The following is a 26,140-nucleotide window of genomic DNA, read 5'->3' as shown; positions in this document are numbered from 1 at the left end:
AAAAGGGTAATGATGATGTATTGTCTTGTGATGTAGGACATAAGTAGGATTTATAATAACTGTGAAGTGTTATGGGTTCGAACAATCTCTGATGCACAGTTCTTGAGTTTATAATGGACAAAATGTTGAACGTCAAATTTTGGGTTCCACAGGGGACACAAATTTCAAAAATTATCTGGATGTGATAAAAATGGTCTCATGTTAGTTAGCCAGTGTTCCAGTTCTTAGATTTTCCAGGACTTCTTATTACCTAAAACATCAACCAGAATAACTGTCAAACGCAATGTTTTAATAACAATGCAGCCAATGGTGCTTAAGCCTACAATCATGTATTACAATCAAGCAATATTTGATTCATCAATAATAATCTTTTTTTTAAATATTTGAAACTGATTGTTTTTACAATCACCCAAGTGCAGGTACAAGTCATTAAGTGAAGAAAGTAAAGTTTCTGGACTCAGCGACCCTAAACTGGATATAGATGGAGGACGAACAAACATTTCATTATTGTCTTGGCCTAACACAGCATTATTTCAAATCGGAACATGCATTTTGATGAGATTTTTTTTTTTCCAGGGTCATTCAGGATGTGTCAATTGTCTAGAATGGAATCAAAGTGGACAGTAAGTAATATATTTATTTGCATATTTATGAATATTTATGAGCTTATTTGCATAGTTTGCCATCATTTTCATTAATCCATTCTGCAGCTTAAACGCAATAATTGATCAACTTCAAACTTGGTATGGTGATTGGATATGGTGGCCTGATGTGCTGTATAGTTTTATGTCATGTGTCTTGTTCAGAGCAAGTAATGTAAGCATAGGGAAAATGTGCAGTTTTGAGATCAAAATGCATGGTGCTAGTTTTTGAAAATTCACAATTTGTACATTTTTTTCTCCAAAATTCTCCCCAAAAAGTTTGAATTTACAATATTGAAAAAAAAAATTTCCTTCTATATTTTCTGTACTTTTTTTTAACATGGATTATGTTACAGATCATTATGGATTCTTAAAATTCGCAGTCGGACCTATAATGCGTGATTATACCCAAACTGCACAAGTTTTTGCATTTTTTTGCGCATCGCACATTTTCTGTATGCTTCAAATAATGCATTTCCAGTTGTGAATATTAAATTCAGGCTGGATTGCAGCAGCATAACTAGCGGCTCTTGTATTAAAGACTTCTGCATTTTGATAAGTTAATATCCATGGATATCACATCTTAAAACCAGAAAAACTAAATTTAAGATATTTCACCGATTTACATGATGAGTGTATTTATTAGGCTTTTATGATAAGATTTGCTGACATACCGTATATCCTTGAATAGTCGCCCCACCCCACCATTTTTTTCAACCAAGATGTTTCAAAAATGCTGATATTTCCATGCTATTTTGTGTAGTAAGCTTACCAAGGTGCACACACGGTGGCGAAAGTCTAATCGTAAACTCGGAAGTGAACCGGAAGTCATCGTTCCCAAGTTCATAGTTCGTCATTTCCGCGTGAGTTTTAAGCTTACATGTACTTAATGATTTTAATGGGAATTATCATTCTAAAAATGACCTCTAATAAACGCGCCCCTTTTGGAAAATGCAACACCCCGGGGGAAAATATTCGAGGATATATGGTATTCAGAGTATTTCAGGAAAGGAAAACAAATTATGACACCTTTTGTTGAATTTCTTCTTCAGATTACTAGGTAGTGGCTCCGATGATCTAAATGCAATTATATGGGATCCACTTAGGCATAAAAAGCTATGTACTCTACGCACAGGTCACCATGGCAACATATTCTCATTAAAGGTAAGTTGAGGAGTTCTGGGTAGCCCAATTGGGCAAGTTTTAAAAGATTTTCCTTGTAACTTGTGGAGGAGAGGAGAGGAAAGGAGAGAAAGAAGAGAAGAGAAAAAATACAAGAGAACCAAAGCAAAGAGAAAAAGAGAAAAGATACAAGAGGGAAAGAGAGGACAAGAGCAGACATGCCAACTAGTACAGTTTCACTGTATTTTGTATGGTAAAACATGAAAAATACGGTGATACAGTCAACTCCCGAAAAATACGGTATTCGATAATCTTGACCAAGTCATGCCTCAAAAAGATAAACGGCTGCAGTAATAGACTACCAATCTGAATTGACATTGTTTGACCTGTTGAATTGCATGGTAACGTAGCTGTCATTTGATTTGTTGATATTTGTAAATATTGCATCAATTTGGCCTTGTCGACCAATCGGCACACTTATCTTAAAAAGTACTTTGGCATTGCAGAGGCGAGCGCTATGCTGGTTCAATGCAACAAAGCACTCGTGGTGTGTGTTTGTGTTTGACTTTTTGTTTGTGCGCAACGCCAAAAATATAATGGCTTCCTAAGATGGGAAGAAACCTGGAAGAAAATGATGTTTTAAGGACGAATACGCTGTGAAATGGAGGTTTATTGTGAGGAATAGGAAAGACATTCACTGTGCAAGATGCATGATTTGTAGAAAAGATACAATTTTATAAAAATACGGTTTTGGAGTGCAAAACATGGTTTTTTGGTCGTCTGAGTATGGAAAACTGGATTTCAAAGTTGGCATGTCTGCAAGAGGAAAGTCTTACGGGAAATGCAAATGAGGGAAAAAGTTAAATATTAAATGTTGATATTGTTTTATCCCTTGCAGTTTCTACCAAACACCAGTGATCACACTATAGCAACAGGAGCGGCCGACTGCAAGGTCAGGGTTCACAATGTACCTAATTTAGAAACCACACACGCCTTTAGCTGTCACGCTGGCAGAGTGAAACGATTAGTAGCGGCACCCGATGTGCCGTATATGTTTTGGAGTGCTGGGGAAGACGGCACAGTTAGGTAAGATTGAATTGATGTGACAAGCCACTTTTTAATGTATCCTGGTTAGGTCATTCAGTGTTGAAACACAGCTCTCCCATGATGCCAGAGACCACAATTGGGTGTACAAACAGCCAGATATTACCCTGATCGGAACTGGCTGCAAGGCCTTTGTCATCCACTGGATCTGCCCCAAAATAATGCAGTAATGGAGAGAGCAAATAGTTCAATATGAATTTTGCCCCCAATGGTGAAGGGACCTTATTCACTAGGCTTGTTATCCTCAGACGGATCTGCAGGTGCAAGTTTCTTCTTTTTTGATGACTGATGTGTTCCTATATGCAACATAATTGTCGCAGATAGGTGATGGTTTACTTTGAAGAATACTCTCGGTTATATGAGATGAAGGTTAATAGATACAGGACTTTTGTGATGATTTTAGGCAGCTCTGGTAGCGAGATGCTCATGCTACAACAATCAATCTGTCTTTCACCAATCAGCACCACTGGGTCATGCTGCTCTTAAATGATACATAATGAAATATTATATAGAGCATGATGGCCTAAATAGTTACGGCATTTCACTCATGATCACATGTTTGTGGGATATTAGAATCACAAAGTACTCTTGTAAGACAGTGACATTTTGTTTTTGTTCTATTGCAGGCAATTTGACCTTCGTGCTCAGCATACATGTACCGACAGCTGTAGTAATGTACTAATTAATCTGAATCATTATATTGGTAAACATGCAGAATGCAAGTGCCTTGCTCTGAATCCCCATAGACCAGAACAGTTAGCTGGTAAGTGAATATGCTAAGTGCAAAGGCCTTGCTCTGAATCCCCATAGACCAGAACAGTTGGCTGGTAAGTAAACATACAGAATGCAAGTGCCTTGTTCTGAATCCCCATAGACCAGAACAGTTAGCTGGTAAGTAAACATGCAGAATGCAAGTTCCTTGCTCTGAATCCCCATAGACCAGAACAGTTAGCTGGTAAGTAAACATGCAGAATGCAAGTGCCTTGCTCTGAATCCCCATAGACCAGAACAGTTGGCTGGTAAGTAAACATGCAGAATGCAAGTGCCTTGCTCTGAATCCCCATAGACCAGAACAGTTAGCTGGTAAGTAAACATGCAGAATGCAAGTGCCTTGCTCTGAATCCCCATAGACCAGAACAGTTGGCTGGTAAGTAAACATGCAGAATGCAAGTGCCTTGCTCTGAATCCCCATAGACCAGAACAGTTAACTGGTGAGTAAACATGCAGAATGCAAGTGCCTTGCTCTGAATCCCCATAGACCAGAACAGTTGGCTGGTAAGTAAACATGCAGAATACAAGTGCCTTGCTCTGAATCCCCATAGACCAGAACAGTTAGCTGGTGAGTAAACATGCAGAATGCAAGTGCCTTGCTCTGAATCCCCATAGACCAGAACAGTTAGCTGGTAAGTAAACATGCAGAATGCAAGTGCCTTGCTCTGAATCCCCATAGACCAGAACAGTTGGCTGGTAAGTAAACATGCAGAATGCAAGTGCCTTGCTCTGAATCCCCATAGACCAGAACAGTTAGCTGGTGAGTAAACATACAGAATGCAAGTGCCTTGTTCTGAATCCCCATAGACCAGAACAGTTAGCTGGTAAGTAAACATGCAGAATGCAAGTGCCTTGCTCTGAATCCCCATAGACCAGAACAGTTGGCTGGTAAGTAAACATGCAGAATGCAAGTGCCTTGCTCTGAATCCCCATAGACCAGAACAGTTAGCTGGTAAGTAAACATGCAGAATGCAAGTGCCTTGCTCTGAATCCCCATAGACCAGAACAGTTAGCTGGTAAGTAAACATGCAGAATGCAAGTGCCTTGCTCTGAATCCCCATAGACCAGAACAGTTAGCTGGTAAGTAAACATGCAGAATGCAAGTGCCTTGCTCTGAATCCCCATAGACCAGAACAGTTGGCTGGTAAGTAAACATGCAGAATGCAAGTGCCTTGCTCTGAATCCCCATAGACCAGAACAGTTGGCTGGTAAGTAAACATGCAGAATGCAAGTGCCTTGCTCTGAATCCCCATAGACCAGAACAGTTAGCTGGTAAGTAAACATACAGAATGTAAGTGCCTTATGTGACCTTTGACCTCAATTTCTTTGTACACCCTATAGACACTGGTTATTGCCAATGCATGTGTGCAACGTCATCATGCTATGTAATTTGTGGAAGTAGTATTTCTTGTGAAAATCACATTTTTGGCTATTGACCGGAAGTGGATGACCTCTGACCGAAAGTGAATGACATTTGACCAGAAGTTGATGATGAGACATAGGTGCCCCATCCAATTGTCCTAGTGACCAAGTACATGTCAAACTGGCCCAAAGCATATGGCTATTATGGCTTGTTTTCAGATTGACAGAAGAAGAAAGAAAGAAAACAGCAACAACAGACCGCAAATACTTCGCTAAAGGAATTTGAAATTGAATGAATATTACAGAAGTTTTACCAAAATATATTTAGGGGTGTTTTTCATCCCACCCTTTATATATCAGGAATGATTTGCTTGAAAATTTGATACCCTTCCCAGTAAGCCCAGTTTACTACTGACCCTGCATTTCTGTGAAATTTACTATATTATTTTGTTATTTTTTCAGTTGGTGCTAGTGATCCATATGTTAGGTTATACGACACTCGTATGCTCTCAACACACTCAGTGCATTTCTCACGTGAGGAAAGATTAGGGGCATCGTGGCGAACCCCAGCCCCGGAACCAGACGATGACGGGGAACTACCAAACCATTGTGTGCAATATTTTGTAGCAGGTAAAAAAGATCGTATGATTTAGCAGATGCAGAGAAGATATGTTACATTTCCCACAATGCTTTCTTCACTGTACTGATTTGCTGTTCATTACAACATGGGTCGATAGTGACAAAAATTACCTCAATTAACAGCGCTAATCCAGATCTTGCAATTCAGGTATTTCTTGTCAGTTTCGACCCATGCTGCACTGAATAGCAAGTCAGTACATTGTAGAAATGCATTGTGGGAGGTGTAAGATGTCTTCTGGATGTAGAGTATGTGTAGTAATTTTGTCCCTCATACTTTGTGGAACAACTGGAACTCAGTAACAGATGAGACTGGACTTTGCCCATTTGTAATGGATCTGTTAAAAAAACATGCCTAATGCTGGTTTCATAATTTCCTGCCGCTTTGCTGCTCTGAAGATGATTTTACTTCAGAAACGATAGCGGTGACCAGCGGCAAGCCGATATGTCGATCACTCCTGATTTGCCGCTGGGGCAGCACCGCTGGGAGTTGAATTCAAATCATCTCGAGCAGTGCTGCTCTGACGTATGATAACAAAAAACAATTTTGGAGTAGTGGAACGGCAAGAGTGGCTTTCAGAGTCATGCCGCTGCCGCTCAGTGGTGTGCCGCTCCGCTTGCAGGAAGTGCAAGCGGCATGATGAAGCGTCACGCCGCGTGACAGAAAGTATGAAACCAGCATTATACTGGTAACCAGTAATATACTGGTAAACTGAGACAATTAAGCAGGTAGTTCCTTATCCAGGCGAATTTCAAGCTATGGTAATTATTTATTTATTTTTCGACCTCATCGAGACTCAAACTCAGGACCTCATGCACTGGATATGATGCCTTATCAGCTGTGAGCTCTGTGCTAACTTGACTGTTTGTTTGTGTTTGTCTGTGTGTCTGTGTGTCTGTATCACTATCTTACCCACTACTTATTCTGTGCACCCTTCATTCCATTTCCAGGTCATCTTCCAGTCAAAGAAAGCGACAGAAAAGCGGCGCTACTGCTCGTTAGTCTCAACCTATGTGAACTTTAGTCCAGGAGGCAGAGAATTATTAGTCAATCTAGGTGGCGAACAGGTGTACCTCTTTGATATTTACGGCGGGAGAAGGCCAAAGACTTTTGACGTCAAGGATTATGTACTTCCCGAATCAACTAATGGTGTGTGCAAAGGTATGATGCTATATATATTGTTATGTCTTCATATTCATTGTCATCTCCTACTTTTGCCTAGATTGGGCAATTCCATTTAAAATCCTTACACCCCCTATGGTAGACATGACCTTAATCTCCCACACAGGGAGTGTGTGGAATTTCAAATGGGGTTACCTGGATAGGTGACTCCATTTGAAATCTTCACTCCCTGTGTCGGAGATTAAGGTCACATCTTCCATAGGGGGTATATGGATTTCAATTGGAATAACCCATTATACCATTTCTTCTCTTTATTTATTCTCCATATTGTACATACAAGGGTCATTCAATAAGTTCTGCCTCAACTCTTTGGTTCTGTAAATGGGATCTTCATGAAACCCTGCTTGATTATTTATACATTGGAATGTCACATGATGGCAAATGTGTATTGATACCCTTTTTTTCAATTTCAATGTAAACCATCTTTCTTTCTTTCTTTCTTTCTTTCTTTCTTTCTTTCTTTCTTTCTTTCTTTCTTTCTTTCTTTCTTTCTTTCTTTCTTTCTTTCTTTCTTTCTTTCTTTCTTTCTTTCTTTCTTTCTTTCTTTCTTTCTTTCTTTCTTTTTTCTTTCTTTCTTCCTCCTTCCTTCCTCCCTTCCGTCCCTTTCTTTCTTCCTTTCATTCTTTGTTAAAACATTACGATTACAAAAAAAATTGTTAAAACGTTCTTTCCTTCCTCCTTTCCTTTCCTTTCCTTTCCTTTCCTCCCTCCCTCCCTCCTACCCTCCCTCCCTCTGTCTCTCGCACCCGCGCTTCCTTCCTTTCATTCTTTGTTAAAACATTACGATTTGTATTGATGCCCTTTTTTTTCAATTTCAATGTAAACCATCTGATCTGAAGTGAACAAATGGTATTTTAATTAATCATGGAAAATGTAAAATGGCAAGTACTATTTGCAGAAGCAGAGATATGAAGGTTGAGGAAGAATGTTTTGAATATCCCTGATACTCTTTCTTTACCTCCTTTTTCCTTCCTTTCTTCTTTTTCTTTTTCTTTCTTTCTTTCTTTCTTTCTTTCTTTCTTTCTTTCTTTTTCTTTCTTTCTTTCTTTCTTTCTTTCTTTCTTTCTTTCTTTCTTTCTTTCTTTCTTTCTTTCTTTCTTTCTTTCTTTCTTTCTTTTTTCTTTCTTTCTTTCTTTCTTTCTTTCTTTCTTTCTTTCTTTCTTTCTTTCTTTCTTTCTTTCTTTCTTTTCTTTCTTTCTCTTTCTTTTGTTCCTTCTTTCTCTCTTTGTATCTTTCTTTCTTTTTTCCTCCCTAGTCCCTTTCTTTTCCTTCCTTCCCTCCTTCCTTCCTTACTTCCTTCCTTTTCCTTTCTTCCCCTGCCCTCCATCACTACCTCCCTTCCGTCCCTTTCTTTCCTCCTTTCCTTTCATTCTTTGTTAAAACATTACGATTACAAAAAAAATTGTTAAAACGTTCCTTCCTTCCTCCTTTCCTTTCCTTTCCTTTCCTTTCCTTTCCTCCCTCCCTCCTACCCTCCCTCCCTCACTCCCTCCCTTCCTTCCTTTCATTCTTTGTTAAAACATTACGATTTAAAAAAAAATTCTTGAAACATTACTTGTGTGCTAGGTTGCTTGAAGATTTCATGTTACTAGTAATTGCCATAAATTTCTTGCTATTTCAGAAGTTAGTGAACAGGTTGCAGAAGCCTTATCATCTAACGGTACTTCCATAGGTGCAAATGGTGTAGCTAAACATATAGCACATGCAAGTGGCATCAAGTTAGAAGAGACGTTAGCACAATCCTCCCTACCTTCCACACAGCCAAGAAGGTTAGTTATACATCTGCAGACTAGATTTCATCCTATGATTTGAGAGATGTTGACATGAAATGAAATGATTTTGACAAACTGGATACACACATTTTGCTTTAAGCTTAAAAAGTTACCTTTTCAGAGTCTCCCTGTATTGAGCAGCAATGTAGCTTGCAACACCAATACGGCATCTTCATTCAGCGTCTTTATTCACCTGACCACCCGGTAGGTGGTCAAGTGATTGTCATAAATGACGGGCAGGTCGTATCTGGCATCCCTATTGAGTGTGGGTCTTTGATCTCTGAGGCTTCTCTGATTATTTGGTTCTATTTTGCTTTGTAAAGTAGTAAGGAGAGCAGCGTGGCACACTGGTTAATGTCTTTGCCTGTGGTGCAAGAGGTGCCTGGTTCAAAATCCCCACTGGATCTCCTCAAAATCCGGGCAATTCCAGTTGAAATCCATATACCCCCTATAGAAGACATGACCTTAATCTCCCACACAGGAGTGTAGATTTCAAATGGAATCACCCATTCAGGTAAACCCATTTTGAAATTCACACTCCCTGTGTAGGAGATTAAGGTCATGTCTTCCATAGGGGGTATGGATTTCAACTGGAATAGCCCATTACAGTTGACCCATGATAAAGACCTTGTTACAGGTCTGGTCAGAGTAATGCCTGATTGTCGGCTACACTTGTCTTTCCTGTAAACATGCCCGGACCCACTCTACTCCAACTCCCCTTCACTAGGTCACTTGCCCTGAAGTTTTGGCGGCATTATCTCGCTGATTTCATCTGTTCATTGCCTAGATATGCTCAGCATAAAATAATAATAACAACAACAACAACAACAACAATAAGGTCATATTAATTTAATAGGTCATCTCAAAGCCCTTCCCAGGTTAAAAACCCATGTGGAATGCATTTTTTTAAGATTTTTTATTTACTTTCATTTTTTTATCTCTCGGACAAACGGACCACATTTTCACCTCTTAAGGAAGTTTCACTGTGGTCAAGATGAAGAATTTTATTGAGATTTACGATTTAGGCTATTTTGACGTCTGGCGATGTCAGACGTGAGATTTGTGTGTGGTGGATTTGAAAAAAAAAATAAAACAGAAAAAACCTGACAAAAAGCGGGCAATTTTACTAATGCGCACTGGGGCTTTGAGATGAACTATTAAATTAAGATGGCATAATAATGATAATGATAATAATAATAATTATTGATGTTGTTGTTTATCTTTTCAGCCCTCATAGAACAAAAGAGTTACCGCCCAAAGTGGAAGCTTTAAAACATGAAGCAAATAGGTACTACTGCGACAAGAAAGATTTCACCTCGGCAATTAGACTATACAATTTAGCATTGAAAATTACACCTGATAGCGCTGTGTTATTTGGCAACAGAGCGGCTGCTTACATGAAAAGGAAATGGTGAGTACTTAGGCTTTTTAACCCCATGAGAACTACCTGCCGATTAGCCAAAAAGAAGTTTTCATTAACAATTGGCCCAATCAGCAACATTGTTAGAATAATTTCACCACACAAAAAAAGCTCTATTCTGATTGGTGATTAAAGTGAAAATATCATTAATTGACCAATCAGAGGCAATGTTAGATTGGCAGGTAGTGCTCAGGGGGTTAAAAAATGTGTGGTTGCTGTAACAACATATGACCATAGCGATGGGTTAGAAAATTTTGGTGTGTATTGCCCTGCACTAGACATATGTTGTACCTGTGCATCGCACCATAGGTTATCGAAGAATAGGCATTAAGACGTGGATCGTAATTGTATAGATATGTCACAGTATGTTGAGTCCGTGTGCATTTCACTTTCACCAGTATGATTGGTGTCTTTGAAAAGAGTGGCATTGTATTCAATCTATGATTTTTCGCATACACAGGCATAACAGGTGATGAGTGCAGCCTGCTTATAGTGTGAGGCAATACATTCAAAAATTGTTTTGACCCATCGTTCTGATAATTAATCCTGTTACATCACTACTTCTATGGCAAATTGTTTATGAAATTACTAGTTAAGTGACACTGTGCCAAATTGACTTTTAATAGGCAAAACTATGACAACATTGAATTGAATTTAAAAAAATTTTTGTCTGCATAATTTTTAGTAATAAAAACAAAGTGCTAGAAAGTTGTTGGACTGGCATAATAACTTACTGAGAAAAAGTCCAAAAATGTAGGGTTCACTTGCAGCTTACAGTTCCCATAACCGGTCTGGTCATCAGGACACCAACATTGATGACTGTGTAGCAGTTTCTTTCAGCTTTAATTGCCCTGTTCTCCAGTGGCCTTTGGGAGTCAGCAAACTTTAATCCTATCCGTTCATTGATGTTGTCTTCCCATCTCTTTGCCTCCCTGTCTTCTGTCTGACAAAGTTAACTACACTATAGTCTGTCCACATAGAAGTACAAAGTAAATAGACCTCGGAAACTGGAGGTATGAGAATAAATATTTCAGTGCAATGCTTCTTTGGCGCGCCAACTGCTGCGCGATTTGTGCATCACGCTCTTTATGCGTCGCGTCGCGCTCGTGTGTGACGCAAAGCATCGACCCCAGATGCCACAGATTTGGTTTGTACTTCTAAGTGGACAGACTGTATACAAGATTCTTATTTGTGGTCGCCTGCACAGGTACACACGTCGCCAAGGTTTCTGACTGGTACACACAAAGTACCCACATAGTACCAATGCTGCTACTGCACAGGATCCACATGCAGCAGTGGTACTGAAATGGTACTACACTGGTACTCCCTTGGTCTGCATAGTACCATGCAAGTACCTTGGTGACGGTGTACTTGTGCAGACAGCCCCAATAGGAGTCTTGTAGTGTAAATTAGTATTGGGACTATTAGCAGTAGGTACAACTTCTGAATATGTCCTAGTGCAAGGGTGCAGAAAGTATTCTTTTTCTATAGTTATTCCGAAAATTGTTGTATTGTTCGTAACATGAATCCACATATGTATTTATATTTACAGGGAAGGTGATCTGTCGCAGCCCTCACGAGACTGCCATAGTGCCTTGTGTCTAGACCCCAGCCATAGGAAAGCCCACTTCAGACTCATACGATGCCTTCTGGAATTGATGCGTGCACGAGAAGCGCAGGATTGTCTGCAGCAGTTCAAGGCGAAATTCCCGGACTACGCAAAGTACCGGGAGTGTCAGGCGTTGGATAGGGACATATCCACGGCAGTGCTAACAATGAGCGAAAGTGGTAAGTTGTGGTTTAATTTGTTTATTTTAGAGATTTTATTAGATTCACACAAATATTCTTGAAAAACTTTTTACAGAAAGAAAAAAAAGATATGCAGTATTTAGTCAAATAAAGCGCCCCGGGAGGCGTTACATTTTTCCCAAGGGGGCGTTTATTCAAGGTCAATTTTAGAATGATAATTCCGTTAAAATCATTAGGTAAACTTAAAACTCACGCTAAAATGACGAACTATGAACTAGAAACACTGACTTCTGGTTCACTTCGGGTTTCTAATCCAGATTTTAGCCAATTATTGGCGCTATTATCGACCATGTGGGCAATTTGGTAAGCTTACTTCACAAGATAGCATGGAAATATCGTCATTTTTGAAACATCTTGGTTGAAAAAAGTGGTGGGGGCATTTATTTGAGGGGGGGGGGGCGACTATTTGACGAAATATGGTATACTAGTGAAACTCCGGGTTTGACTACTTATAATATTTCATTACTTTAAGCAACTGAACCCCATTGTAGTGAATTGTAGTATGACTTAATCAGAGTGATAGATGGCAGTATTTTTTGGGGCAGTGGGAGGTAGGTACGTAAATTGAAGCAATCCAAAATTTGCGGGGAATCTAGGATTCTCGCCAAATTCTCTTGCAAGAATCCAAACAGATTTCTAGGCCTGTACACAGGCCATCCAGGGGCGTAGCAAGAGCATCAGAGGCCCATGGACAAGGAGCAGTACGGGCCCTTTTAACCAGGGCGGGATTTACCTTAAGGCCAGGTCAAAATTTGAAGGCCCCAAACTCACGTGCCGAGGAAGGCATGTGCACTCAAGTCAGTGGCCAAGTTAATATAGAAGGGGATTAATATATTTTGTTCCGATGTTACAAAGACATTTGCGCGCAAAGCACACGAAAAATTCAATATCAGATTTTTAGGCCCAGATCATGAATCTTGTTAATATAATACGCGCGAAGCGCAGAAAATTTTACAATTTTGCCCTATTTTGGCCAAAAACATGCTGTTATTGAGGTTAAAAAAAAGATGCATTGGGCAATTTTGGAGGCCCTGGACCCGGGCCCATCTGGTCCAATGGTAAATCCGGGTCTGTTCTCCATTATCCGCCCTTATTTGATTTTCGCTTTTGTACTCGGGGCCTCTAAACCCTCGGGCCCATGGATTTCGTCCACCCTGTCTCCCCGCTAGCTACGCCCCTGAGGCCATCGCTCCCAAAGCCCTGTGTGAAACGCTATGGGTATATTGGATTGTCATGTATGAGCAGTGCTCAAAATAAGCCTAAATCTTCCAAGGGCCATTGGGGGCCTTGGGTTTGAATTATATGGCCCTCATCAATTTTCACGGCCCTGAACGCAAATTTGTAATTTTTAATGTCAAATTGGTCCACATTAAGTGACACTTGTGAAATAATTGAGAGGTACATTTTTTTGTCTTCCATGAGTAACAGGGAAAGTTTAGTGGCATAGCTAGGGGTTGTAGTGCCCATGGCTAAGGACACATATTCATAACCTCATTAATATATATGCGATACTTGCGATCCAATCATTTTTAGCTCATTTGCGGCAGCAAATGAACTATAGTCGTAGTCTAATTTTGTCTATGTTTTTTACTTTCTCTTGCTACATCGTTTGAGTAATGGAGCTGGTAATTTGAGGGAGCGATCTTTGCATGATCGTTCATGATTGTTACTTATTTAGCTAGGAAAATTCGGACGGAAAGTGTGATTTTTGGAGCATTTTGTTCGAAAATTTTACCAAATTTCAGAGAATAGTCTCCTTTGCAGACTGTTTGTCGTGCTGATCATATTACAAACACTGTACAAACTCCTTGATCTGGTGATTTTGTAAAAGAGATGGTGAACTTTACAGCTTCAGTGCGGCTTCAATGTTTGCTTTTCAGTGTTAATAGATAAAGCACCAATTGGGCTTGTGCTGTCTATATAGGCCCTTATTTTTGTGCACGAGCCATGAGCAAGAAGTGTCTAAAATTCTCCCAATTCAGAACTAATTGGGCTACCAAATTGTTGGTTGGCAACCCTGACTATGAACAAACATCTCACTCATTTACACCAATTAGGCAAAAAAAATTATTGTTTGTTTGTCCTCCACAGCTTTGAAAGAGGATGTGCGGGTGGGCGGATTTTTCGGATTTGGCATATTCCTGAACCTAGCTAGATCTAAAAGCTTCAACCATTCACTGTGAATTAAAAAAAACAACATTTTGTTTCTTTAATATGTAAAGTTATAGTTTGTTTTCATGTCATAGTCTTTTAATGATATTAAAATGATATTAATGCAATGTATTTTGAAGTCATTAATAATAATAGACTATGACATGAAGACAAATATATAACTTTGCATATTGAAACACAAAATGTTTTTTTTTTTAATTTTATTTTCAACCTTGAAAGATCCTAGCATTTCGCTCTAGCTAGGTCCAGAGATACTCCAAATCTGAAAAAAAAAAAAAATTTGTCAGGCCTTAAACTGAGGAGCGGGCGGTGGAGGACAAACAAACAACTTTTTTTTTTTGCCAATTCTCAGACATCTTGAAGAGTCACCAAACCCAATTAGTTATGTAAACATTTACTCAAGGTGAAATGTCCTTTTGACCTAGCCTTGATTCAAGCCCTAGTGCATAACAATAGTGGTATTTATCTTCATTTGACTTCTACTATAATACCACATGTAATATGTTTAGAGATATCAAGTGAAGGGGGTGGAATTAAGAATTGGGGAATGAATAATAAAAGGGGGGATTTGGCGGAGATCAGACACCGTACAATCCTGTTTCTTTCTAGTTTCCAACAACAGCAAGAACTCCCTGAAGGCATGTCACTATCAAACAGCCAACAGGGGAGGGAGGACTTAATTATGACGTGATGGGACTAGGCTCTAGGGTATAGGCCTACATCATGAGTCAGATAAGTGAGAGTTCTGTATACCAGTGGCTAGAATACTTAAGTACTTTGGTATAGGCATATACCGGTATATTAGTATGCTGGTTCTTTTAGCATGTTTAAGAACAGGGGCTTGATGGTTATAGAGTGACCAGGGCCTTATAGCTGAAAAAAGATTAAGATATCATATCACAGAGACATCAGGCCCGAAAGGACTTGAGCAAGTCTATTTTGACCAGCCACAAACTCTGAACATACTACAATGTATAGTCGTGTTCACATTTTGAGTTACACCCGGCGTAAACTTACGCTAACATTGATCAAAATTCCACAAATATTTTTCCTACTCCTACCCCGTGTCCACACCTAGCCTACTCCTAGTACTACGCCGACTAATTCCACCGTATTCATTTCTGGTTGGCGTAATCATTGGCTACCACTTCCGGTGTTTCTGTGACCTTTATCAACCACGCGATATGTAATTTATTAGTTCCGACCAACAAAAGGTCACACTTACTCCGGGTGCCAACGCGTAATCTGCGTTTACATTGCATCTTACGCCTGGCGGAAGTTACACACAGCTCGCTACTCCTGACTTTTGTCAGGAGTAAATCGTCGGACGTACGCCTGGCGGAACTTATGCTGACCATCGTTCACATTGCACCTACTCCTGGCAGCACCTACCGCTACTCCTAGCACCTTGCGCCAACCAAGTTCCGCCGGGCATACGTCCGACAATGTGAACACGACTTATGTGACCCAATAAGGGTGCACCATGAATGTGATGGGTTTAATTGTCCATCAGACAGACAAACAGAAAGTCTGAACAGGGAAGTGCTGGGGGTATTAACACTAGGCTAGTGGCCTTTCCCTGTTCTGAAGATTGAAGGGAGCACTCGTTCGAAATATGAAGTCAGGAAAATTAGATGTGTGTGCAAATTTTATTTTATTTGTTTTAAATAATTTCATTTACCATGAAAGTGTTGTAGTTTTTAAGTTTCAAGTTTTTATTTGGAAATTGCTTTTACATCAGTGGCACTCATCTATCCGATGGTGCATCCAAGACATTAAATATACAAACAAAACTGTATTAAACAAAATAAAATCAAAGGATACTCGACAAGCAAAAGGTACAAATAAATAAATGCCTTGAATAAATAAATATCTTGAGAACCGTAAGTATATTTTCAAAATGCTGATTTGTGCTTGATCACAGCACAATGGTGATTTTGAGGTTTGAGAATACTGAAATGTGTTTTTCAAAGTTGGCAGCCCTGTATACATAGCTATACATGGCTATGACATGGTTACATATGGCTATACATAGCTATGCATGGCTATACATGGCCATACATAGCTATCCATGGCTATACATAACTATGCATGGCTATACATAGCTATACATGGCTATACATAGCTATGCATGGCTATACATAACTATGCATGGCTATACATAGCTATGCATGGCTATACATAGCTATTCATGGCTATACATATAGCTATGCATGGCTATACATAACTATACATAGCTATGCATGGCTATACATAGCTATGTATGGTATTCCTGACCATTACCCATAACAAATGAGCTACAGCACCATTGGTGCTCTTGTTATTTATTTGGCAAAACGCAAACGCTGAACGCGGTCACTAATAAACAACAGTGGACCTCCGCGTCGGCAGCGTAAATATTAGTTACCTCTGCGCGCGCCGTGTTGTGCGTCGAACAAATTGCGAGAGTGCTGGCTGCCATATTTGGATTGCGCGCTACCATATTTGTACAGATAGTGATTCGCACTTCCTTTTATTGGTCGTAGTAAAGAGATGAAAGTGACGGTTATGAATGAGGTTAATAACTTTGCATCGGTAATATGTCGGGCATTGTGAAAAATCTTAACATTTTGCTTTGGACCTCGGAATATCCCTCGGTTCCAAAGGCAAAATGTTTAGATTTTTCACAATGCCCTCCAAATTACAGACACGCAGTTATTAACCTCTAAATGGCGCCCTACCCAATCCTTGAAATAAGTGTGCGCAGAGTGCGGGAAAATTTGCACAAATATGGCCTGTCACTCATTAGTTATAATGAAGTTGAATCTCTCTCTCTCTCTCTCTGTCAGGTGGCGCTGTGTAGCGCTGCTGTGGTCTTCACAAGGTACGCCATCTCACTTGATCTGATGCGTTTCACCTTGCATTCCTTGGTTAGAAACCAGCTTCACGTCATTAGTCCAAGATGTTGATGGACGTCCTCTTCCTCGCTTGCCTTCCATAGCCCCTTGCAAAATCTGTTTTTCTACACCTCCATGTTTCCTGACAATATGGCCAAAGTACTTCAGCTTAATTATGCCGCTTCTGATGGTTAGACTTGTACCAATCTTGTCGAGGATCCAGGAATTTGTTCTCCTGTCTTTCCATGTCACTCGTGAGAAGCCTTCTGTAACACCACATTGAATATTGGTCTTAAATTGATCTTTGAAATGATTTTGTGCTGAAATGCGTGCAAAGCTTTACTTTTTACTTTCATCGCAGAATTCGCTATGCCACTGGGAAATATGGGGGAATCCACACTCACTTTTCTAACCTCGTTGATAATGCACAAAGTCCAAAAAAGGAATACAATGTTTCCACACCAGAGTGTTTTCAATATTGACTTCACAATCTTGTCCCAAACTTTTATGTGACCAAAGAAATGAGGCGCATTACGTGTTACGAGAAACACCGTTTTGATATAAGCACAAATGTGTAACAATGTCAAATTAAATCAGTGTTGGCAGCAAAAAGTGATTTTTAATCACTCATTACTTTTGATATGAATGCTGTAACATGTTAATTTGGGTATAAAAATGTTCATTTGTTAATGCAGATCAAAGGGCGGATCGTTCAATTGTGCCATGTCTAACAAGCATGCCACCATTGCATGCCTGCGATAGAGCTTTGTGTGTCTTCATGTTTAATACTTTATTCATTCTTGATTGCAATATTGACAAAATTCGCTTTAAATGGTTAAGCTCGACCAAATCTGCTCTCACTAAATGTGATATGAACCGCCTTTTCACAAACGACGCGTCTATCAACATGATCACTCCACACTGGGCCAAATGTTGTAAAGAAATTATGAAAAATGTGTATGAAATTTCGTGGTATGACAATGCCAAAACCAAATCTTCTCTGGCTGAATATGTTAAGTTTAAACAAACACTTGCCTTTGAAAACTACCTTCTTGACAAAACTGATTTTTGGGGGATAAGCCTCAAATTTAAAGCACGTTCAAACACTCTCCCCTTAAATGGTAGAATCCACGGTTGGACCGAGGGCATGGACGACACCTGCCCTCTATGCAAAAGCGGCAGCGAAAATCTTAGTCACTTCCTTTTCACCTGTAGGACTCTGAACACAATTCACAAGCAGAAGAGTACCTGAAACTGGAAAGTGACCTTTATGAGCAGCAACTTGAGGCCTTTTGGTACATATTTATTGCTGGGAATGAGGACATTAAAGCGTGCTTGATGCTGGGGGCCCCTTAGACAGTGAAGAAGGTAGTTTTTGTTTTGATTCTTTTGTAAATCATTTCTTAAACGTGCTTGGGCTCTTAGAGCTTCTCTTGTTAAATGATTCTATGCACAATTAATGCCAGTATTTTGCCATGTTAATGTATATTATTTTAATATTATTTTATATTTCGTTTTATTTGCCTGCTAACGACCCATTTCAAATCAACTTGGGTTGACACAGGCAATTTATTTTGCTTTTGTTCTGTGCCATAATAATTGTGCGTGTATATTGTTTTTAAATCATTTCTTGTATATAATTATGTTTGATATTGTTTTGAACGCACCGCTGGTTAGGCGTGTGCCACTGTTACAAAAGTGTATGTTCCAATAAATAAATAAATAAATAAATATCGGGTGATGCTGAGACTTTAACTGTTTGGTGTTTGTCTGTTATCTCTTTCGTCCATGATTGTGATACTGCCAAAGCCCCATAGTCCAGCTATAGTGCGAAAACCACCCAAATTAGATTAAACAAACTACTTTCATTGGTTACAAACAGGGGCGTAGCAAGAGCATCTGGGGCCCATGGACAAGGAGCAGTACGGCCCTTTTAACCAGGGCGGGATTTACCTAGTTGGGTGCCCTGAGACAGGCCAAAATTTGAAGGCCCTGATCTCATGTGCCGAGGAAGACATGTGCACTCAACTCAGTGGCCAAGTTTTGGTTTACGTATAATGCGGATGCATTAAAATATAGAGGGGGACTAACATATTTTGTTCCTGATATTTGTGCGCGAAGCACGTGAAAAAAATTCAATTTTCAGACTATTTTAGCCCCAAATCAACCTGAATTTTGCTGTTTGAATGCGCGGGAAATGTCACAATTTTGCCCTATTTTGACCAAGAAAGATGCACAGCGCAATTTTTGGGCCCCCAAAGTTTTGGGGCCCCGGACCCGGGCCCATCGGGCCCAATGGTAAATCCGGCCCTGCTTTTAACATCTCCATTATCAGCCCTTATTTAATTTTCGGTTTAGTGCTCGGGGCCTCTGAACCCTTGGGGCCCATGGACTTCGTCCACCCTGTCCCCCCGCTTGCTACGCCCCTGGTTACAAAGAGTATTGAGCCATAGTATTGAGCCAATCGGAGATGTGGTAAGAAAAGTCAGTAGGGCAGAAGGGTTAAGCATAAAATTGTAAAGCGATCTAACAGCTCCATTTTGATTGGTTACTGAGATGATTATATCATGTAATTGACCAATCGGGGGCTCTGTAAGAAGGGCGGTAGTGCCCATGAGGATATGATTCCTCACCCATATTCCTTGTGCAGTTGCACCAGCAAAAAAACCCTCAAAAATACAACAAAAAGCTCACACCAGCTTCTACCTATTTCATTTCCACAGATAGCGACAAAGACAGACCCGAGTCTTCCCCAAGTCGAAGGTGGCAGCGCAGCGACCAGCAATCAGATCAAGAGAAAGCGCTACGAAGCAGAGCGTGTGACTACGACACACGATATTGCGGACATTGTAACACTACTACGGACATTAAAGAAGCTAACTTCTTTGGCAGGTAAGCTATGCAAAGTGGCGGTGCCGGGGGGGCATTGGGGTAAATACCCCCAATCAGAACTCTTTCCCCCTTCCCTAGTTTCCCCCAGTAAAAGTCCAAAACTACAAACATTTCCACTTTTTGCGGCAATTTTGAGCATTTTGTGTCAATTTTGCCCACCCTGAAATTCACTTTGCCCGCAATCCCCCCCCAAAAAAAATTCATGTAAACTATGCATGTAAACTAAGGCTGTACTGCATGTTTCTTGGAGTCTAGATTATTGGTTCTAAAATTGAGGTTTGTCCATTATTTGAATACAATTGTGCAGCCTAATTTGACCTTCAAATCCAGGGTTGTCACCTGCCCAAGTTGAGTGTCGCCTAATTTACTTTGTAAAGACACTGCTTGCATTAATATTTCCCCCTCTTTTTTCTCTCATTACCCAGCAATGGTCAGTACATAGTGGCTGGTTCAGATGACGGGTCATTCTTCCTGTGGGATCGTCACACTACTAACATCATGAGGGTACTAAGAGGGATGAGTCCATTGTGAAATGCCTACAGCCGCATCCTAGTTACTGTCTCCTAGCAACCAGTGGTATTGATCCAGTGGTCAGGTTATGGAGTCGAAACCAGATGTAAGTGGCTTAATGTGTAATAACGCTATACCCGCGCTATGCATATAATGGTCAGAGTGAATTCAGTCTGAAACTAGGGCTACTTTTAGAATGTGTTGGGGGGGGGGTGAGTGTGTGTATACCGACAAACAAGGACAGGCACAATGACATTTCACATTTAAACCGTGGACAACACTGCAATGGTGGATCGTCCTCGGTTTCGGAGGTCTGCAAATGACCACAATTGCATGTATAATGAATTTGCCAGATACGCGATCTATTGTGGAGGTGAACACGTGTAGGGGTGTGTGTGTGTGGAAAATGAGGACATTTATTTAATATTATATTCACAACCGTGGACAATGGGTGCATTTGAGTGTGCATTTGTAATCGCCTTCAAACAGAGACGATAGTGTGATACTCTGCAATTCTGCATTCCAACTGTGGACTTCCTTTGTAAATATGTGCAGTGGGTTGCAAACAATGTAAATAGAAACTATAGAGTGCATGCCCTGTCAGAGAAAAGAAAATCATTCCCAGGTTGCCATTTGATGAAGAATTGTGTATAATTTGGGCGATCCTGACTTTTAGACCACCCGAGCTATATAAGGTACAAATTGCAAATTTATCATATTAAACTTTTGCAACAAGGTTAAACATGTTCTCAACTGTACAAACATACCTTTTATTCCATCGAACAAGCTTTATTTTGTTCCAAAATTCATGTTTTTATAGCAATTTTTGACGTAAAAGAGCGGGTAACCAAACCGGTGATGCCAGCTCCGAAGTTTTCGCGTAGCACAAGCGCTGATGTACGCTCGTTTTGACGGTAATTTACGCTAGCGTATCATGCATTTTCAAGCGCGTTTGACATCGTTTTTACTGTGTGACTTAATTCTGCATTTACATTGTTTATTCAAAATGGTGAATTTCTCGAAAAACGTGATACATTTTACCCCGAAATTTCCCTCATTACTCAAAAGCCCTGCCCGTTTTCACAATATTTTAGCTTCTTGAATATCATCGGACACATAGATTAGTAATATTAGGTAGGTCACTGTATTTTTAAAGATTTTTTAGATGATTTTTACGATGAAAAAATTGACGTTTTAAGCTTCTTTTCAAAAATTGGTTTAGCTTGTTAAAAAAAAGCTTGTTGGATATTTTTGCTAAATAGTTTAAAGCTTCACTCCTTAGATGAAACTTTTAGTTTAAGCTTGTTAGAATATTAAACCTTGATGAAATATTAATATTTAAGCCCAGGCATGAGAATTTTCAGTTTAAAAACTGAATTCAGTTTTTTTTATAGTCAAAATTTCCGCAACTTTATTTAATTTCAGCCTGTTTTTGGTACTTTTTGCCCAATTTCACGCGCATTTTCAGTTTTTTCAGTTTTTGTCTCGCCTGAATGTTCAGGGAGAGACTTAGTAATCACTATGGTGTGTGTGTGTCCGTGTGGGGGTGTGTGCGTGTGTGGGGTGTGCGTGTGTGCGTGTGTGTGTTGGAAAAAGCTTTTGAGCGCGTTATCTTGAGAACCGTAAGTGCTATGATGATGAAACTTTATAGGGGTAGCATGACCAGAGGGTGTCGACCTGATTAGATTTTGAGCGCAAAATATGGTAATTAAGTACCTAATTTGCATAATTTATGCGTAATAAGCAAAATACCTTGTGAACAGATTATCTGGAGATCCGTATGGGGTACAGTGACGTAACTTGGTGGGGAGTAAGCGTGGCCAGATGTTCTCGACCTGATTAGATTTTCAGCGCAAAATATGCTAATTAAGTACCTAATTTGCATAATTTATGCGTATTTGATGCGTATCAAGCAAAAAAACCCTTGTGAACAGCTTATCTGGAGATCCGTATGGGGTACAGTGGCGTAACTTGGTGGGGAGTAAGCGTGGCCAGATGTTCTCGACCTGATTAGATTTTCAGCGCAAAATATGCTAATTAAGTACCTAATTTGCATAATTTATGCGTATTTGATGCGTATCAAGCAAAAAAACCTTGTGAACAGCTTATCTGGAGATCCGTATGGGGTTCAGTGACGTACCTTGGTGGGGAGGAGCGTGGCCAGATGTTCTCGACCTGATTAGATTTTCAGCGCAAAATATGCTAATTAAGTACCTAATTTGCATAATTTATGCGTATTTGATGCGTATCAAGCAAAAAACCCTTGTGAACAGCTTATCTGGAGATCCGTATGGGGTACAGTGGCGTAACTTGATGAGGAGTAAGCGGGGCCAGAGGTTCTCGACCTGATTAGATTTTGAGCGTAAAATATGGTAATTAAGTACCTAATTTGCATAATATATGCGTAATAAGCAAAATACCTTGTGAACAGATTATCTGGAGATCCGTATGGGGTACAGTGACGTAACTTGGTGGGGAGTTGCGTGGCCAGAGGTACTCGACCTGATTAGATTTTCATGAGGTCAAAGGTCACATACAAGGTCAAAGGTCAACTGAGGGCACCAAATCTTTTAATAATTAATTTTCAACTGTGCATCACATATCCCAATAACAGCTTGATCGGTTATGTAATTAAGGAAATATGACGACTTTAAGATAGTCGCTTTCTTTGTAAAGTATAGCAAAGTAGCACTTTCAATGAGTGATAACTCGTAAAGGAAGCATCTTTCTGTTTTGATTTATTTGATGAAATAGTGATTTGGTATTGCCAAATTTGATTTTTCAGGGCAACATACTTTTTCTAATTTCGTGACGTCAAAGGTCACATACAAGGTCAAAGGTCAACTGAGGTCACCAAATCTTTTAATAATTAATTTTCAACTGTGCATCACATATCCCAATAACAGCTTGATCGGTCATGTAATTAAGGAAATATGCGACTTTAAGATAGTCGCTTTCCATGTAAAGTATAGCAAAGTAGCACTTTCAATGAGTGATAACTCGTAAAGGAAGCATCTTTCTGTTTTGATTTATTACTTTGATGAAATAGTTCTTTGGTTTTGCCAAATTTTTGGAAGGTCATTACGGGGTCATCCGAGGTCACTCAGGGGTCATCTGAGGTCAAGTTATTAAAAACTCGTATGGGCATGAAACTTGGTGGGTACAGTCATCATTTAAAGCCAAATTTTTGGAAGGTCATTTTGGGGTCACCAGGGGTCATCTGAGGTCAAATTAGTAAAAACTGTCGTATGGACATGAAACTTGGTGGGTACAGTCAACATTTAAAGCCAAATTTTTGGAAGGTCATTTTGGGGTCACCAGGGGTCATCTGAGGTCAAATTAGTAAAACTGTCGTATGGACATGAAACTTGGTGGGTACAGTCAACATTTAAAGCCAAATTTTTGGAAGGTCATTTTGGGGTCACCAGGGGTCATCTGAGGTCAAATTAGTAAAAACTGTTGGATGGACATGGAACTTGGTGGGTACAGTCAACATTTAAAGCCAAATATTTGGAAGGTAATTTCGGAGTCACCAGGGGTCATCTGAGGACAAATTAGTAAAAACTCGTATGGGCATGAAACTTGATGGGTACAGTCAACATTTAAAGCCAAATTTTTGGATAGTCATTTCGATGCCACCAGGGGTCATCTGAGGTCAAATTAGTAAACACTGTCGTATGGGCATGAAACTTAGCACGAGGGGTACAGTCAACATTTAGAGCCAAAATTTTAGAAGGTCATTTCAGGGCCAAAATTTTAGTAAAAACTGTTGCATGGGCATGAAACTTGGTGGGTACAGTTACCATCGGCCAGATAATCGTGCCCAGCCGATAACCGCCAAATTCATTTACCTCTCTACCAACAGTTATCGCAAAAGCAGGCGGTCACAAAAGCAGGCGAGACTCGTGGTTCGAGAACCGCCTTGTTTTTAGGAAAGTGCAGTCTCATGCCTGTAAGCCCTATATAGCGAGGGTGGTCTAAAAGTCAGGATCGCCATAATTTGTGTACATTCCCTGTAAACAGCTGAAAGTCGGGAAGTAATGTCGCTGTTTGCACGGTCCTAAGCAGCAGACCGGTTGGTGGGTTATTTCACATAGGGGTGGGTACGGGTGTGTATGTGAGTTTTACAAATACGTCAATAGAAAGTTTAAAAGGGCAGCTTGCTTATTGTTGCCAGTAAATGTCTGCTATTTTTAGCATTTGATTTGAAAATGCAAAACAGAGTACTAGCAACCTTTCTACTGCAATAACAATATCATGGTTTGGATAATTGACAGTGGAATGTTCAACAACTGACAAGAACATGTTCTACAGATGCAAGCCTGGTTCTGTTATCATGGGTGGGCAACATATACCTGGCGGTGAATTTTGTGTGGCCTGCAAGATCATCTAAGAAAAGTTTTCACTGAATATTTCTAGTGCTAAAAAAGTTGCCCATCTATGTGTTAACAGATAATGTCGCCCACTTGGGTCCTAATAAGAAACATTCTTCTTAAGTTGTTCAAATGAATTTGATAGTTGGAGCAATACCGTATTTTGTCAAATAGTTGCCCCCCTCAAATAAATGCCCCACCACTTTTTTTCAACCAAGATGTTTCAAAATTCCGATATTTCCATGCTATCTTGTGTAGTAAGCTTACCAAGTTGCTCACATGGTCGGTAATAGCAGCAATAAATGGCGAAAATCTGCATCAGAAACCCGGAAGTGAACCAAAAGTCGTGTCAAAAGTTCATAGTTCGTCATTTTAGCGTGACTTTTAAGCTTACCTAATGATTTTAACGGGAATTGTCGTGCTAAAAATGACCTCTAATAAACGCCCCCCTTGGGAAAATGTAACGCCCCCGGGGGCGTTTATTTGACGAAATACGGTATTCAATTGCCCAACTGTGAAGTTAAACATGTCATTGGTTTTAGAAAAAAAAAGCATCACAAAGGCATCGGTATCATAACAAAAGAATTGCATCGCCATATTTCTCCATAACACTATTTCTTCCATTCTATTTGCAAACGCAGGACGGTAGCTCGGACGACCGCTGTGTCTCGGAACCGGACACGGCAGCAACAGCCAATCAAAGAAGAATGAACGCCGATCCATTAGAAGTTATGCTAATGAATATGGGCTACAGGATAACAGGCATCTCCGATGGCTCTGACGACGAGGGAGGAGAGGGTCCGGTGCAATGTAGGACACACTGATACGAGAATTGTAAAGATGATTATATTGTTGTTTTATAACATCCTTCCGTGTACAAACTATGTATGAAGACTGGTATTCACAACTACCTTTTAGTCCTGTGACCTATTTCACAAACATCAGATAGGTCAATTCTTTTATGTAAGCGTATACGAAATTAGCCTATTGTCAAGACTTCATTGAGGGATTAGACATCTTTATTTATACAACAAGGTGTATAATCGTGTGTCTTGATACTAGGCTAACTCTTAGCATGCTTTTATCAAGGTAATACCAAAATCATAATTAGCACTATCATTGGTAAACTGCAAATCCATGTGTGTGTGTGTGGGTTGCGCCATTTTCCAATACCATTATGTACACCATCATAACAAAAAGGAAGCCCAGTTTTGGATGCAGAAGGAAGCCGGATAACTCAAATAATGCGCTATTCCAGTTGAAATCCTACAACCCCTATGGAAGACATATGACCTTAATCTGGCACTCACAGCGAGTGTAGATTTCAAATGGAATCACCCATTAAGGTAGCCGGATTTGACATTCACACCCCCTGTGTGGGAGATTAAGGTCATGTCTTCCATAGGGGGTGTGTGGATTTCAACAGGTATGGCCCATTCAGGATTCATTTGCCCAAGTGAAGTCAGTTACTGATCTGAAATTATGTACAGCTTGTCA

At 39.9% G+C, this 26,140-nt stretch overlaps 1 protein-coding gene across 1 annotated transcript in view; it reads left to right on the top strand.

Annotated features, from left to right (window-relative positions):
* The window catches only part of LOC140157961 (WD and tetratricopeptide repeats protein 1-like), a 30,948-nt gene extending 5,481 nt beyond the window's left edge, over nucleotides 1-25,467 (top strand). Inside the window, 14 exon segments of the mRNA XM_072181208.1 lie at nucleotides 577-623; nucleotides 1,694-1,805; nucleotides 2,662-2,849; nucleotides 3,494-3,630; nucleotides 5,463-5,630; nucleotides 6,588-6,616; nucleotides 6,618-6,798; nucleotides 8,441-8,588; nucleotides 9,829-10,002; nucleotides 11,564-11,799; nucleotides 19,592-19,760; nucleotides 20,186-20,271; nucleotides 20,274-20,350; nucleotides 25,285-25,467. Of these exon segments, the coding sequence (XP_072037309.1) occupies nucleotides 577-623; nucleotides 1,694-1,805; nucleotides 2,662-2,849; nucleotides 3,494-3,630; nucleotides 5,463-5,630; nucleotides 6,588-6,616; nucleotides 6,618-6,798; nucleotides 8,441-8,588; nucleotides 9,829-10,002; nucleotides 11,564-11,799; nucleotides 19,592-19,760; nucleotides 20,186-20,271; nucleotides 20,274-20,350; nucleotides 25,285-25,467 (1,935 nt within the window).
* The last annotated feature ends 673 nt before the right edge of the window (nucleotides 25,468-26,140 follow it).

Source organism: Amphiura filiformis, chromosome 7, assembly GCF_039555335.1.
Source record: "Amphiura filiformis chromosome 7, Afil_fr2py, whole genome shotgun sequence".
NCBI classification, from domain to species: domain Eukaryota; kingdom Metazoa; phylum Echinodermata; class Ophiuroidea; order Amphilepidida; family Amphiuridae; genus Amphiura; species Amphiura filiformis.
This window is presented reverse-complemented; position numbering and strand designations above follow the sequence as displayed.